Raw genomic sequence first — 16,747 nt, 5'->3', positions numbered from 1 at the left:
CGGTGACAGGGCCGCTGATCCGCCAAGATGCCGCCTGCAGCGAGAGCCGATGCCCCCGCACTGTCGTTGTTCAACCCGATCGCCCGCAAACCCCGCCCTCCCGCACACAGGCCTGAGTAAGGATTATGAACTTTAATCTCAGGATAAAACGATCTTCCAATAGTTTCATGTCACAGTGATCAATATATTCCTGGTTAAAAATGGTCCTGCACCTGGATACAAGCTCATTAGGCATCAAACTTGAAAAGTGTGTAAATCAAAGGATATCTGTACCAATGGAAAAAAGGGCATGGCAAATAACCCTGCTAGAGTTCATGCCCACAATCAGTCACCCATTTGATTGTTTCAGGAATCATGTTATTCTCCCACATTCTCAATAGCCCTCAGATTTTACTATTCGACAGCACACTAGCAACATTTGACAAATCCTCTATAGAGAAATATTATTTATTGAATATTTTATTTCTCATTTGTTAATGCTTCTTCTGGAAAGAGTTTATCCAAAGCTATTATTAAACATTTATTTTAATAAGAAAAAGTTTAATATTACATATGTTGAAAGAAGAGAAAACATGCAGATGTTGTTGAAAATTTTCAATAAATATTTAGTTCGGCCCTCGACTCAGTCCAAGTTTTTAATTTTGGCCCTCGGTGAATTTGAGTTTGACACCCCTGCTGTAGGGGGATTCAGTTAATAAAGTCTAGTCCCCTTCAATGATGCTTTTCCAATCCACATCATATCTTCTTTTACCCAGGATTTATAATGCTTCACAGGTAAAGCAATCAAAGCAATAAAGCATTAATGTTATATTTTGTTTTATATATTCTAATTTAGTATCCAACATATCGATGGCTTTCTGACTGCAGTTTTTTTACTCCATTCATACTCAATTATCTTACCTTGCAGTCCTTATAATTCTAAATCATCTGTTCTAAATCAGTCATTAAATAAATTTTAAACAATGTTAGTACTAAAACAATGCTGTAATATCTAGATGGTAAAACCAAAATGTATACAAATAACTTGAATATAATCTGGAATGTGCACTTTAATTACATGTTTGATTACATTACAAATTTAAAACTGTGGAGCACAGGGGAAAATAAAATAAAAAGTGTCTTTATCCCAAACATTATAGAGGCCAGGAAGGAACTTAAGAAAGGTCTTAGGAGAGCATGTGAAGGCTCCCTCAGGCATATGCGAAGAACAGAAGAATGATGAGAGTGAAGGTAGGGATGCTTATGGATAAAGGAGGCAACATGTGCCTGGAGGCAGAGAAGGTTGGGAGGTGCTAAATTAATAATCTGTTTCAGTATTCACCAGCTTTGGTCAAGGTGAGATCAGAATTGTTCAAGCTTGTGTGGTGGACCATGTTGAGATTAGGAGAGAGGAAGTGCTGGACCTTCTTAAAAAGATTAAAATTGATCTCCCTGGGCCCAATGTGATATACCCCAGACTGTGGGAAAGGAACAAAGAGATAGCTGGGGTGTAGGCTATGATCTTTGCATCCTCCTTGGCCACAGAGGAGGTGCCGGAGCATTGGAGAATGGCAAATGTGGGTCTTTGTTTAAAAAAGGTAAAAGGGAGACCAGTGATTCTTAGGTCAGTGGTGTGCAAACAATTGGAGAGGATTCTTAAGGACAGGATTTATGAGCATTTGGAAAAGTACAGTCTTCTCAGGGATAGTCAGGATGGCTTTGTGAGGGGAAGATGTGCCTCATGAGCCTAATTGAGTTATTTGAGGAGGCTACAAAGGAAATTGATGAAGGTAGGGCAGTAGATGCAGTGTAAATGGATTTTAGTAAGACATTTGACAAGGTCCACCATGAGAGACTTGATCAGAAAGTCATGAAGCATGGGATCCATGGAACCTTGGCTGTGTGGATTCAGAACTGGCTTGCCTGCAGAAACCTGAGAGTAGTAGTGGAATGAAAGTATTCTACCTGGATGTCAGTGATGAGAGGAGTTCTGCAGGAATTTGTTCTGGGACCCCCTGCTCTTTGTGATTTTTATAAAGATGAAGAAGTGGAAGGATGGGTTAGTAAGGTTTTAGATTGTGTTGAGGGTTGTCATAGATTACAAAAGGATATGGACAGACTGCAGAGGTGGACAGAAAAGTGGTAGATGTTGTTTAATCCAGATAAGTGTGAGGTGATGCATTTGGAAGATCAAACTTGAATGCAGAGTACAGGGTTAATTGTCGGATCCTTAACAATGTGAAAGAACAGAGGGACATTAGAATCCAAATCCATACAGCTCTCAAGGTTGCTGCATAGGTTGATAGGATACTTAAGAAGGCCTATGGGATATTGGGCATCAAAAGTCGGGGAATTGAATTCAGGAGTCAAGAGATCAGTTGCAACTCATCAAATCTCTGGTGAGACCACACTTGGAATATTATGCTCAGTTTTGCTCACCTCATTATAGGAAGGATGTGAAAGCTATGGAGAGGGTGCAGAGGATGTTGATGAATTGGAAAATGTCTTAAGAGGCAATTTTAACAGAGCATGGACTTTTCTCTCTGGAGTGAAGAAGGATGAGAGGTAACTCATTCTGAGAGGCATACATAAGGTAGACAGGCAGCACCATTTCTTCAGGGCAGGAATACCAAACACCACAGGACAAATGCACAAGCTGAAGGGAGGAAAGTTTAGGGGAGAAATCAGGGTTTTTTTTTTACAGAGAGTTGTGGTGCATGGAATGCCTGACCAGGAGTGGTAGTGAAGGCTGAAACATTAGGAGCATTTAAGAAATTCTTAGAAAGACACATGGATGAAAGAAAATAGAGGGATACGAGGTAAGAAGGGTTGAGTTTTTTTGGTAGGGATATATAGCTCAACACAATATCGAATGCTGAAGGAAATGTAATGTGCTATGTGTTCTATGTTCTATATGCCATCTATCGGCCATCTGGCCCGTCAAACTTTCTCCATGAGACCATGGCATATATGGCCATGGACTTAGCTCCACTGATCTGCTTTTTGGCCATAACCCATAATTTCTCTACAATGCAGCAATCTATCTATCTTTTAAAAATATATTTAAAGAGACAGCCTCTCTACTGCTTCCTTGGATAGATAATTCAAAAGATTTACTACTCTGGGAAAAACAACTCCTCCTCAAGTCTGTCCTAAATCTACTTTCCTGAATCTTAAGGCTAGCTCTAGCCTCAACTACCAGTGGATACCACATCCTTGCCTCTAATTTATCCACCCCTTTCATAATTTTATTAGATCATTTTTCATTCTTCTGTTTTCTAGTGTAGTCCCAGACAACTATACTCATTGAGTGAGTCTAGTCGCAGGTGACTACATTCATCCAGAATCAACCTGGAGATGGGGGGGATTAGCCTATGAGAATAATGAAGTTGCAAGCTTGTAAGTAGAGAGGAATTGAGGATAGTAAACTTGCAAACTTATTTTTAAAAGAGAAAAATTCTAAGATTTTGATGATGCAACAGCATATTTTGTCTCAAGAACATAGACTAAAAGGTAAAGTGAAGAAGAATATTGGACGAGATCATAAGATTTTCCATAGCATTGAAGTAAGTACCGTAAGATGATGTAGGTAAACAGACCATGCATCTAGAATCAGGGTCTACTGATGGTGCAGTAAAGAAGACTGAGATTTCAGGTAGTCAGTCTGGACTTGCAACTACCAGTAATTTAGCCTCTAGTATTATGAAAATTTAAGGTGTACAATGGCAACAATGGATTCCCAACTTGATATAAATTAATTTTATGTACTTATATATTGTGGTTCTATTGACAATACAAAGTGATATATCTTGGGAGGAACAAGGAAAGGCAATATACACATAAAAATTTTCAATCTTTCATTGCTGCAGTCAGAGGTTCCCAAATGCTTCAAAGGGCCATCAATCATCCCAGAGTCCAAGAGTGAGCAGAAAGAGCTGCCTCAATGACTATCACCCAGTAGCACTAACATCTACTGTGATGAAATACTTTAAGAGGTTGGTTACTGCCAGAATTCACATGCATCTAAGCAAAAGACTGGAGCCACTTCAATTTGCCAATTATTACAATCGCTCCACAGCAGACACAATATCACTGGCTCTCCACTCAGTCCTGGATCACCTCAAAAACAGAAAATCAGAGGTGGTCAACAAGCTCCAAATCCTGGGCCTCTGCACTCTCCTATGCAACTGGATCCTTGGGTTCCTCATTGGAAGACCACAGTCGATACGAATTGGAAACAACGTCTTCTCCTCAGTGACTATTAACACAGGTGCACATCAAGGATGCATGCTTAGCCCACTGCTCATTCTACACCCATGACTGTGCAGGCCAGGAACAATTCCAAAGCTATCGACAAATTTGCAGATGACAGCATGGCTGTCGGTAGAATCACAAATGGGAGTGAGGAACTGTACAGGAGGGAGATAGATCAGCATTTTGATTGGTGTCACACCAACAAACCTGTGCTCAATGTTACCAAAACCAAGATGATTGTGGACTTCAAGAGGAAGTCAGGAGAACACAAACCAGTCCTCCTCGAGGGATCAGCATTCTTGAGTGTCAATATCTCCAAGTATCTGTCCTGGAGCCTCCATGTTGATGTAATCATGAAGAAGGCTTATCAACAGCTATACTTTATGAGGAGTTTGAGGAGATTCAGTATGTCACTGAAGGCTCTTGATAACTTCGATAGGTGTACCACGGAGAACATTTTGGCTGGTTGCATCACTGACTGGTATGGAGGTGCCAATGCTCAGAATAAAAAAAACCTCCAGAGGGTTGTTAACTTGGCCTATGACATCATGGGCACCAGACCTCACTCCATTAAGGACATCTAGAAGAGGTGGTATCTTAAGAAAGCAGTCTCTATCCTCAAGAACCCCTACCACCCAATCCATGCCATCTTCTTTCTGCTACCATCGGGAAAAAAGTAAGCACTCAGTGGCACAGCTTCTTCCCCACTACCATTAGATTCATGAATGATCAAAGAACCAAATATACTGCCTTTACGTGCACAATTTTTTTTGTTTTTGAAAGTTGGTTTATATAAATGTGCGCTCTGTGCTTCTGCTACAAAATAGTGAATTTTGTGACTTATTCATGATGATAAATTCTGATTCTGCAAAGAATTCAGTTGTTCAAGTCTGGAGGAACTCAACAGGTTGGTAAGCATCAGTGGGAGTAAAACAATGATCAATATTTTGGGGTGGAACTCTTCATCAAGATAAATGGTACAGCAGAGGCAGGACACATGTTGGGCGCTATCAGTAGCCCCAATAATGACTCAGATAAAGACTGAGGGGAACCATAGGCATTATTGTACTAGAGACTGAAAACCGGGGGTGATAACAGCAACAATTTTAACAACAATACAGTAGCACAACACCACAGTATAATCACATAATACAAAGGGCGGGAGAAGCAGATGTCATTGGGGCGGTAGGCCGAGGTGCTGAGGTTGGGAGCGATGGCCGACAAGATGGCGCTCCCCTTACCGCGCATGCAGTCAGCACCATAAGCTCCTCTGGAACGCATGCCGCACTGCTCCCGGACTGCAGTCGGGACCTGCAGACCTTCTGGTAATGGCCCCTCTTCCCGCAGCCTGAACACGTAGCCTCCCTCGTGGGGCAGAGGCATCGCAAATGCTTGGACTGTCCACAGAAGTTGCATCTCGATGATGCCGTCGGTGTGATTGCAGCCGTGGTCGGGTCGGTAATGCCCGACGCTGAGTCCCAGGCCGAAGGCCCTCGTGGTGGAATATACGGAGATGGCCTGCTTCTGTCCGTGATCGACTTCATGGGGCTCTGGACCGAGTCTAAAGTCCTGATTAAGTCGATAGTCTTTTTGAGTGGGAGTGGGTCCTCCTTGAGGAGTCATTGCCGGATATAATCCAACCTCAGACCCGACATGCAGACGTCTCGAATCAGTTCTTCCACGCACTGGGTTAGGGATATAGTGGCCGTGGGTTCTCCCAAACAGTCTTTTCTCAGTGTGACCAGGGACCAGATGAACTCTTCAGTGGACTCACCAGGCTGTTGTTTTCTGGACACCAGCAGGTAACGGGAGTATACCACGTTCACTTTAGGCTTATACAGCGCTCGCAGCTCAGTCATCGCCTCGTTGTAGGTTACACTGCCTTGGATAGTCAGGAAGGCCCTCTGGCCGACTCGTGCCTGAAGGATTTTTAACTTCTTCTCGTCAGAGTCGACCACCTCAGCAGCAGTGCTGAGGAAGTTGTTGAAGCAATTCATCTACTGCTCGAAGAGCATCGAAGCACCTGGGACTTGGGGGTCAACTTTAAGCCGTTCTGGGCGCAGCAATTTCTCCATTACTGGAGACCTCCAAAATCTAGTACAATAAATTTTTGGGCGCTATCAGTAGCCCCAATAATGACTAAGATAAAGACTGAGGGGAATGATAGGCCTTATTGTACTAGAGACTTCTGGCCCGGGTCCAAGGCTAGGAATGAGCGGGAAAGAGAGAGGCCCAGGGTCACATGGGCAGGACTAAAGGAGGAACCAAGGTAGAAGGACACCCGGAGAGCGGGCCAGCCAGTACATATAATCATATCACTACAACACAAAAGAAAGGATATTATCAATTGCTAGTTCAAGCGACTGATATTACATCAACAGAATCTGCTGACGCACTGAGTTCCTCCAGTTGCTTGTTTCTGCATAATGGCGTCTGTGTTAATTCAGGGCATCACACTTTTGGAAGGACAAGAAGGCCTTTAAAAGAGGCCTTTAAAAGATCATCAAATTGATCTCATGGCTAATAAACTTCTGTAACATGGACACATTAAAGAGTGTGGAGTTGTCCTATTAAGAGCAAAGAAGGTTGAAAGGTGATTTGATAAAAGTGGTGAACTCACAAAAGGGTCTGGACAAAGTGAATAAAAAGATTACAGATCAGTAAAGACACATATTACATTGATTTAAGGTGATTTAAAATAATAATCAAGATTGACATATGGAAAAGTTATTTCCATTAGAGGACTGTATGTAGGGTTTATATGTTAAACTCAATAAAAATATTTTAAAAAGAAAATAAAAGTTATTTCTAAACATTGAATAGTTATGGTTTGGTATCAAGTGCTGAATAGATGCTAGAAGAAAAAATTAGGTAAGCAATTAAAGGGAGATAAAATTAAAGCATACACTCCCCTCTTCATCCCCTGTTATGGAGGGATTAGATTGCGAGAATATGGCATCTTTCTCCAATGCAAACCCTTTTACCCACTGAATCCCACATTATAAATGGAGATGCATTTCTTTGTCGATTTCTGTTGACAATGACGTCCCTGTGGGAGGACAGCCTTTTTGCAAGGTAAGTTTGATTGTATTGTAGACAGGACAAGAAATGGATGTCAAATTGTTTGATAAATTCCATAAAAGATCATTTTCATTGTATATCTCAAATGTTTTGGTCATGATTTGTGAATTCTGTAAAGGCAAATTCATCTACTTGAGCTGGGGATCTACTGTTCAAATAGGGCTAAAAAAAAAAGCAGGGAATGTAACTAACAGCATTGCTGGACTGAATGGACTCTTATGCTGAGATATTTCTATGATTCTTTGACCTAAATTGCTATCCTTTGACATTTTTCCAATTAGTACAATCAGAGTTTTTTCATCTTATTAAGTTAATTCAATACAATCTAGATTGATGTAGCAACTTTGTCTGTTTCACCCACATTTGTTTTAATTTTATTTTTTACTTAGAATTAAATGTAATGATTGAAAATCATGCATTAAATAGCATTAAAATCAACACATTATTTGTCTTTGGGGACATATTGTCTAACTCACTAGACTATATAAACAAAATAATTATATCCTGTTTTACCTCAAGATGAAATTACTGAGCAATAGGGAATAAGAAAGTAAATAATCCAAATGTCTGGAATTAGTAACCATTTAAGAAACTGTGAAAAAAAAACTGCAAAATTGTTATAAATGGATAAAAAGACTCTCACACAACAGGAGTCTTAAGAAGAAGAAAATAAATTGTTATTTTATTAAATCTTACAGATATTTTCTCTTGAACAATTTAGTCCACGATACAATATATCAATGTTACTTATTATAAAATATCTGTAGTTTGGTACAACAGCAAATTGCCTAATTTTTAAAAAATAGGTTTTTTTAAACAAATTCTTTCAATGCAGTTTACCTAATTTCCATTGAATTTCCTGCTCGTCTGTCTTTTCCTTGGCATTTTTTTTCTTGGTTTCTCGGAAAGCTTTCCAGTTCAATAAAAATTGTCTGGCTGTATTATTTACTTCTTTTCCATCAAGGACCTCTACAAATGAAAATAATGCCTTTAAAGAACAAGACTGGTCAAAACAAGCTACAACCAAAAATAATCAATCTTTTCAACAAGTTCAAAGACATCGTGAAATTTAACAGATATAGCTTCAGCCTTAGGAATGACAAAATAAATTCAATTTGCTGCATGTTGTGAATAGTTAACAAATTTGTAAGACAAATAATTGTAAATATAAAAAAGTGCCTGAAAATTATTGAATGCCATGATTTGCAAATCATCCAACAGGAGCTGAATTATTTATCTTTAACATAGTACAGCACAGTACAAGTCCTGCGGCCCACAGTGTTGTGCTAACATATATAAATCTTCTCACCATCAATCAACCATTCCTTCCATAACACCCCAAAATCCTCTATTTTTCTTACATCCATGTGGTTATCAAGAACCTTTTAAATGTCCTGATTGTATCAGTTCTACCATTAGCCTTGGCAATGCATTCCAGGCACCCATCATTGCCTGTGTTAAAAAAAAACTACCTTTGAAGTATCCCATAAACTTAAATGGTTGTTCTCTGGTATTAGCTGCTGCCACCATGGGACAAAGGCACTGGCTGTACACTCTATGCCTCTCATAATCTTGTATGCCTCAATTAAGATGCCTCTCATCCTTTGTCTCTCCAAAGAGAAAAGCTCTAGTGTGCTCAGCCTTCCTTCATAAAGCATGTTCTCTAATCCAGGCAGCATCCTGGTAAATCTCCTCTTCACCCTCTCTAAGGCTTCCACATCCTTCCTATAATGAGACTACGAAAGCTGAACCCAATACTATAAGTGCGGAGTTGCACCATTATTTCTTGGCTCTTAAACTCAATCCCAGACTAATGAAGGCCTGCACATCATATCCTTTCTTAATTACCCAGTCAACTTGCATTGGCAAACTTGAAGGATCTGTGGACTTGGACACCAAAATCTCTTTGTTCCTCTGCACTATGAATTCTGCTGTACCAATGAACTCTGCCTTCAAATTCAACCTTCCAAACTAGACAAATTTGTCTTTTTCCAGATTGAACTCCATCTACTATTTCTCTATCCAACTCTGCATCCTATCTATATCCCATTGGAACCTACAACAAGCTTCTGCACTATCCACAATATCCCTAACCTTCACGTCACCAGAAAACTTGAAGACCTACCCTTTCACTTCTACGTTCAAGTCATATATAAAAATCACAAAGAACAGGGGTACCAGAACAGATCCCCACTCAACACCACTAGTCATTAACAGCTATCACTCTCTACCTTCTGTCGGCATACCAATTCCAAATCCATGCAGCCATTTTCATGGATCCCATGCCTCATGACTCTCTGGATAGGGAAATTTTGTCAAACACAGTGTTACTGTAATAAATATAATGTAAAATAATGCATGGCACAGTTGGATAAACACTTGGAAATAGATACCAGTAATTATTTTTGAGTGCATGTGTGCACAAATGCTTAATAGCTTTATTGGATATTCCTTCAAATCTAACTTAAGTCATGGGTGAATCCATTTAAAATTATTTTGAGATCCTTGTTAACACAGGTAGAGGGACATCCTATGAAAATGTTAATAAGAATGTCAATAATCTCAAAACTACAGTTGTGCAGGTTTGCCTGGAAGTTTCCTCTCGCTTCGTCTGACTGCAGTTTTCCAACATTGAACCTCTTTCTGGGGGCTTTATTGTTCCTGGGCTTTGGCTTGAAGTGAAGGTTGAGCTTGCAGCGAACCAGCCGGTGGTCAGTGTGGCATTCCGCGCTAGGCATGACCCTGGTGTGGAGCACATCTTGTTTGTCACTTTCTCGCACCAGGATGTAGTCCAGGAGGTGCCAGTGTTTGGATCGGGGATGCATCCAGGTGGTCTTAAGGCTGTCCCTCTGCTGAAAAAGGGTGTTTGTAATGACAAGCCGCTGTTCTGCGCAGAGCTCCAACAGGAGGCAAACCTCAAAGCAAAGCTCGACGTTGCAACCCGCCTCACGGACCCGTCCCCTGAAACCCTCTGGGATCAGTTGAAGGCTACCATACTGCAATCCACTGAAGAGGTACTGGGCTTCTCCTCCAGGAAAAACAAGGACTGGTTTGACGAAAACAGCCAGGAAATCCAGGAGCTGCTGGCAAAGAAGCGAGCTGCCCACCAGGCTCACCTTACAAAGCCGTCCTGTCCAGAGAAGAAACAAGCCTTCCGTCGCGCATGCAGCCATCTTCAGCGCAAACTCCGGGAGATCCAAAATGAGTGGTGGACTAGCCTCGCCAAACGAACACAGCTCAGCGCGGACATTGGCGACTTCAGGGGTTTCTACGAGGCTCTAAAGGCTGTGTACGGCCCCTCACCCCAAGTCCAAAGCCCGCTGCGCAGCTCAGACGGCAAAGTCCTCCTCAGCGACAAGATCTCCATCCTCAACCGATGGTCAGAACACTTCCAATCTCTTTTCAGTACCAACCGCTCAGTCCAAGATTCCGCCCTGCTCCAGCTCCCTCAACAGCCCCTAAGGCTAGAGCTGGATGAGGTTCCCACCCTGGATGAGACATATAAGGCAATCGAACAACTGAAAAGTGGCAAAGCAGCAGGTATGGATGGAATCCCCCCAGAAGTCTGGAAGGCTGGCGGCAAAACTCTGCATGCCAAACTGCATGAGTTTTTCAAGCTTTGTTGGGACCAAGGTAAACTGCCTCAGGATCTTCGTGATGCCACCATCATCACCCTGTACAAAAACAAAGGCGAGAAATCAGACTGCTCAAACTACAGGGGAATCACGTTGCTCTCCATTGCAGGCAAAATCTTCGCTAGGATTCTACTAAATAGAATAATACCTAGTGTCGCTGAGAATATTCTCCCAGAATCACAGTGCGGCTTTCGCGCAAACAGAGGAACCACTGACATGGTCTTTGCCCTCAGACAGCTCCAAGAAAAGTGCAGAGAACAAAACAAAGGACTCTACATCACCTTTGTTGACCTCACCAAAGCCTTCGACACCGTGAGCAGGAAAGGGCTTTGGCAAATACTAGAGCGCATCGGATGTCCCCCAAAGTTCCTCAACATGATTATCCAACTGCACGAAAACCAACAAGGTCGGGTCAGATACAGCAATGAGCTCTCTGAACCCTTCTCCATTAACAATGGCGTGAAGCAAGGCTGTGTTCTCGCACCAACCCTCTTTTCAATCTTCTTCAGCATGATGCTGAACCAAGCCATGAAAGACCCCAACAATGAAGACGCTGTTTACATCCGGTACCGCACGGATGGCAGTCTCTTCAATCTGAGGCGCCTGCAAGCTCACACCAAGACACAAGAGAAACTTGTCCGTGAACTACTCTTTGCAGATGATGCCGCTTTAGTTGCCCATTCAGAGCCAGCTCTTCAGCGCTTGACGTCCTGCTTTGCGGAAACTGCCAAAATGTTTGGCCTGGAAGTCAGCCTGAAGAAAACTGAGGTCCTCCATCAGCCAGCTCCCCACCATGACTACCAGCCCCCCCACATCTCCATCGGGCACACAAAACTCAAAACGGTCAACCAGTTTACCTATCTCGGCTGCACCATTTCATCAGATGCAAGGATCGACAATGAGATAGACAACAGACTCGCCAAGGCAAATAGCGCCTTTGGAAGACTACACAAAAGAGTCTGGAAAAACAACCAACTGAAAAACCTCACAAAGATAAGCGTATACAGAGCCGTTGTCATACCCACACTCCTGTTCGGCTCCGAATCATGGGTCCTCTACCGGAACCACCTACGGCTCCTAGAACGCTTCCACCAGCGTTGTCTCCGCTCCATCCTCAACATCCATTGGAGCGCTCACACCCCTAACGTCGAGGTACTCGAGATGGCAGAGGTCGACAGCATCGAGTCCACGCTGCTGAAGATCCAGCTGCGCTGGATGGGTCACGTCTCCAGAATGGAGGACCATCGCCTTCCCAAGATCGTATTATATGGCGAGCTCTCCACTGGCCACCGTGACAGAGGTGCACCAAAGAAAAGGTACAAGGACTGCCTAAAGAAATCTCTTGGTGCCTGCCACATTGACCACCGCCAGTGGGCTGATAACGCCTCAAACCGTGCATCTTGGCGCCTCACAGTTTGGCGGGCAGCAGCCTCCTTTGAAGAAGACCGCAGAGCCCACCTCACTGACAAAAGGCAAAGGAGGAAAAACCCAACACCCAACCCCAACCAACCAATTTTCCCTTGCAACCGCTGCAATCGTGTCTGCCTGTCCCGCATCGGACTGGTCAGCCACAAACGAGCCTGCAGCTGACGTGGACTTTTTACCCCCTCCATAAATCTTCGTCCGCGAAGCCAAGCCAAAGAAGAAGAAAAAAAAAAAACAGTTGTGCAGCTATTGCACATTCTGGGCCTTATAGATACAGAGTTATTCTGAAGATTGTTGTTTTGATACCCTTGGAATGGATATGATAATTGGAAAGTTGGAAAGGTTAAATTGGGGAGCTTTTATTCATTTTTTAAAATAACATTCTAACTGGTAAATGTGATCAAACTGTATATCTTTAAGGAATTTTTTTAAACAAAGAGTTTTATGATTTTATAAAAATTCTTCAATTTATTTTCTGGACTTACAAAATTATAACTGTATACCTTATTCTATAGCATAAAATGAATGAATGTTCTTCTCTCAAGCTTAGAACAAATCACAAATCATATGTTTGGATGTTTCAAATTACTTGAAAGCCAGTTGTTTGAATTGAAGAGTTATCAGGGGGAAAAAACCAGCCAATTTGCACATAGCCTGCTCTCTTAAATTACAAACTAATTATATACAGAAAATATGCCATTACAGAAAAGTTTTGTTGAAAATGTGTTCAAAACTGATAAAAAGATTTAGATATTCCTTATTAATGGATAGCTAATTTCTTCTCCGCAATTTATCTGATAAACAGACTTAGACCAAGAACTCAACGTGTGGGACATTATGATACAGTTTTACATCTTGCAGATCTGTGGCAACATTGCACTTAGACTGCAGTCAATAAACATATTTAGTGCTTTAACTAAAATAGAAATTCTTAGGCTGTTTTATCTGCAGCAGTACTTGCCAACTAAAAGTATATAAACATAGCTGAGATGCTAGCAAAATAGTTTTATAATCCAACAACAATATAGTTTTATCCCTAAATAAAATATTATCTGTATATGATTCTGAAATAAACATGAGAATTAAACTAAACTACATCGATTGTACAGAATTCATGATGTGCGCATGAACGTTTCCCCCAAATACTTACGTGCTCTCAACAGAGTGTACTGAGTATTGCAACTCTGGTACATCAATCATCATTCACACACTAATTAAATGTAGGAAAAGGTCAGACAAAAGTAAGCATGTTCCATTTGATAGCTATAATGAGTGATTAAGGAAAATGAGGTTTAAATATATTTTGTTAGATATCCTGACCCAAGAGTGGGATTTCATGGAGTATAGTTATTACAAACCTAATTCATTTATTGGGGAATTGCCTTCCTCAACATAACACAGAGCTTTAGAGTCATAGAGTTATACAACATGAGTTATACAGTTATACAACCACTTACCAACTTTATGTTAATTTCATTTGCATGCAATTTCCCCAAATTGAACATGTCCAAAACATTTCAAATGTTTTGTTTTGTCTTCAACTCTACTACTTCCTCTGGCAGCTCATTGCATATACCCATTGCCCTCTGATGCCCCCAAGGAGTTAGGAGTAGATCAGTAAATGGGCAACAAGGGGATGGTCCCAGCAAATGGGAAATTAAGAGATTATTTGGAAATTACAGGAGGATTCACTAACTAGAGAGGGCACCAGTAAAGGGAAATCAGTAAAGGTGCACCAGTAAATGAGGCATTCTGGAAGACAACAGTAAATGAGGAGTGTATTTTAAATAGAGAATTAATGGAGTGTGCATTAAATTAGGAATTGGCACACTATACCAGTAAATGAGGAGTGACCCATGAAATTGGAATTAGGAAGGTGGGCAACAACATAAACCTCTTCTGTAGCTTTTCCAATTTTATAAAAGCTTTCTTATAGTTTGGTGTATAAAAACTGCTCACAATATTCTAGGTATGGCCTCACCAAAGTCTTCAATAACTTCAATATGACATCCCAACATTTATATTTAATGCCTCAACTAATGAATGCAATCTGATCTAAATCCTTCTTCATTGTCTACTGTAGCATATACATTTCTGTTATCAGCAAATTTACTCAGCTTACTATATATATCCTCATTGAAATCATTTATATGTAATATCAAAAAATAAGGGTCCTAGTACTGAACCCTGAGACACTCCACTGGCCATGGCCCTCCCTTTACAACCACTCTCTGACTTTGATCACAAAGTAAATATTTATCCAATTGGCTAGTTAGCCTCCTATCTGGTATGCCCTAACCTTCCATACCAACATATCATATAGGACATTATCACACTCTTTAATAAAATTCATATAAATAACATAAACTGCCTTGCCTTGTCTACCATTTTTGTTACCTCCAACAATTCCATTAAATTCCTGAGACATAATTTCACATGTGTAAATCCATGCTGGATGTCCTTAATTTTCTCTTGGCCATCCAAATCATCCAAATGTTGATAGATTCTATCTTTCAGAATCCTCTCCAGAGGTTTCCCTACCACTGATGTCAGACCTAAAGGACTGTAGTTACCTGGATTATCCTTACAGCCCTTTTAAATAATGACATCATGTTTGTCAATGTCCAGCTCTCCAGAGGTTCCAACAATTTCATTCCTGACTTCCCATAATGTTCTGGAATGTACCTGGTCTGGACCTGGAGATCTATGCATCTTGATAAAATCTAAAACACCCCTTCACTACTGAAGCAAACATGCCCTAAGCGATCTTTAGTTACCACCCCCTCACCTTCCACACCTGCTTATTCTGTCCCTCAGTAAAAACATTCATAAAATATTTATTTTAGATCTTCCCCATGTTCAATGGCTCCACACATAAGTGCCCTTCCAGATCCTTAAAGGGACCTATTTTTTCCTTTGTGATCCTTTTTTTCTTAATATACTTACAAAATACTTTTAGATTCTCCTTTACATTGTCTGCCAAAGCCACCTCAAAACCTCTTTTAGCCCTCTATATTCTGCTCCTATCTTCCATATACTCCTCAATAGATTCCCTCGAATTTGTCTGCCTGTATGTAATATAGCCTTCCTCTTCTTTCTTATCTTTGCTTCTACATCTCTGGTTAACCAGGGTTAACTTTCTGGGAACATATTCATCCTGAACTTTCCTTTTCACACTCTTGAATGCCTCCCATTTATCAATCATGCTCTTACTCGCAACATTTGCATTCAGCCAGCTATTGCTAACTCCTGTCTAATCATTTCAAAATTGGCCTTGCCCCAATTTAGAATTGTAACCTGACAACCAGTCTTATCTGTTTCCATAACTATCTTAAAGCTAATAGAATTGTGTTCCCCTAACTATACCTAAGTTACCTGACTGGCCTCATTCCCCAGTGCACCTTCCCTAGTAGGCTTACTCTCATATTGTTGAAGAAGAATTGGAGGATTGGAGCATAGCTCACATTGTTCTGTTATGTAAAAAAAAGGCTCCAAATTACAGGCCAGTGATGTAGTAGTAGGTAAATTATTGGAGGGTATTCTGAGAGATCGGGTATACAAGTATTTGGACAGCCAAGGGCTGCTTAAGGATAGTCAGCATGGCTTTGTGTGGGGTAGGTCATGTTTAATGAATCTTATAGACATTTTCAAGGAAGTTACGAAGAAAGTAGATGAAGGAAAAGCAGTGAATGTTGTCTACATTGACTTTAGTAAGGCCTTTGACAAGGTCCCACATCGGAGGTTAGTTCAGAAGGTTCAGACACTAGGTATCTATGGAGAAATTGTAAATTGGATTCAAAATTGGCTGTATGGGACAAGACAGAGAGTAGTAGTGGATGATTGGTTCTCAGACTGGAGGCCTGCAATTAGTGATGTGCCTCAGGGATTGGTGCTGGGACCATTGTTGTTTGCTGTCTATATCAATGATCTGGATGATAATGTGGAAAATTGGATCAGCAAATTTTCTGGTGACACTAAGAATGAAGGCATTGTGGACAGAAAGGAAGGCTTTCAAAGCTTGCAGAGGGATCTGGATGAACTGGAAAAATGGGCCAGAAAATGGCCAATGGAATTTAATGCAAACAAGTATGAGGTATTGCATTTTGGAAGGACAAACCAAGGTAGAACATAGGCAGAAGATGGTAGAGCTCTGAGGAGTGTGGAGGAACAAAGGGATCTGGGAATACAGATACATAATTCCCTGAAAGTAGCATCACGGGTAGACAGGGTTGTAAAAGAAGTTTTTGGCATCTTGGCCATTATAAATCAAAGTATTGAGTATAGGAGTTGGGAAGTTATCATGAGGTTGTACAAGATATTGGTGAGGCTAAATTTGGAGTATTGTGTGCAATTCAAGTCACCAAACTATAGGA

General features: G+C 41.0%; 1 protein-coding gene across 16 annotated transcripts in view; it reads right to left on the bottom strand.

The window, feature by feature from the left end:
* Nucleotides 1-16,747, bottom strand: part of ppp1r42 (protein phosphatase 1, regulatory subunit 42) — a 107,549-nt gene that overhangs the window by 32,248 nt on the left and 58,554 nt on the right. For 15 of the 16 annotated variants that reach the window (XR_011352256.1, XR_011352259.1, XR_011352255.1 and 12 more), the window contains exon 7: nucleotides 8,155-8,283. Coding sequence is in view for 10 of the 16 variants with exons in the window: in XM_069921326.1 (XP_069777427.1) it covers nucleotides 8,155-8,283 (129 nt within the window). In the remaining 6 variants the exon portion in view is untranslated. Of the gene's footprint in view, nucleotides 1-595; nucleotides 767-8,154; nucleotides 8,284-16,747 lie in introns of those variants that run through there. The other variant, XM_069921333.1, reaches the window with a different exon arrangement.

The sequence above is a fragment of the Narcine bancroftii genome, chromosome 2 (genome assembly GCF_036971445.1).
Source record: "Narcine bancroftii isolate sNarBan1 chromosome 2, sNarBan1.hap1, whole genome shotgun sequence".
NCBI lineage: Eukaryota > Metazoa > Chordata > Chondrichthyes > Torpediniformes > Narcinidae > Narcine > Narcine bancroftii.
Note: the sequence above shows the minus strand (reverse complement) of the source record. Positions and strands in the feature narration are given on the sequence as shown.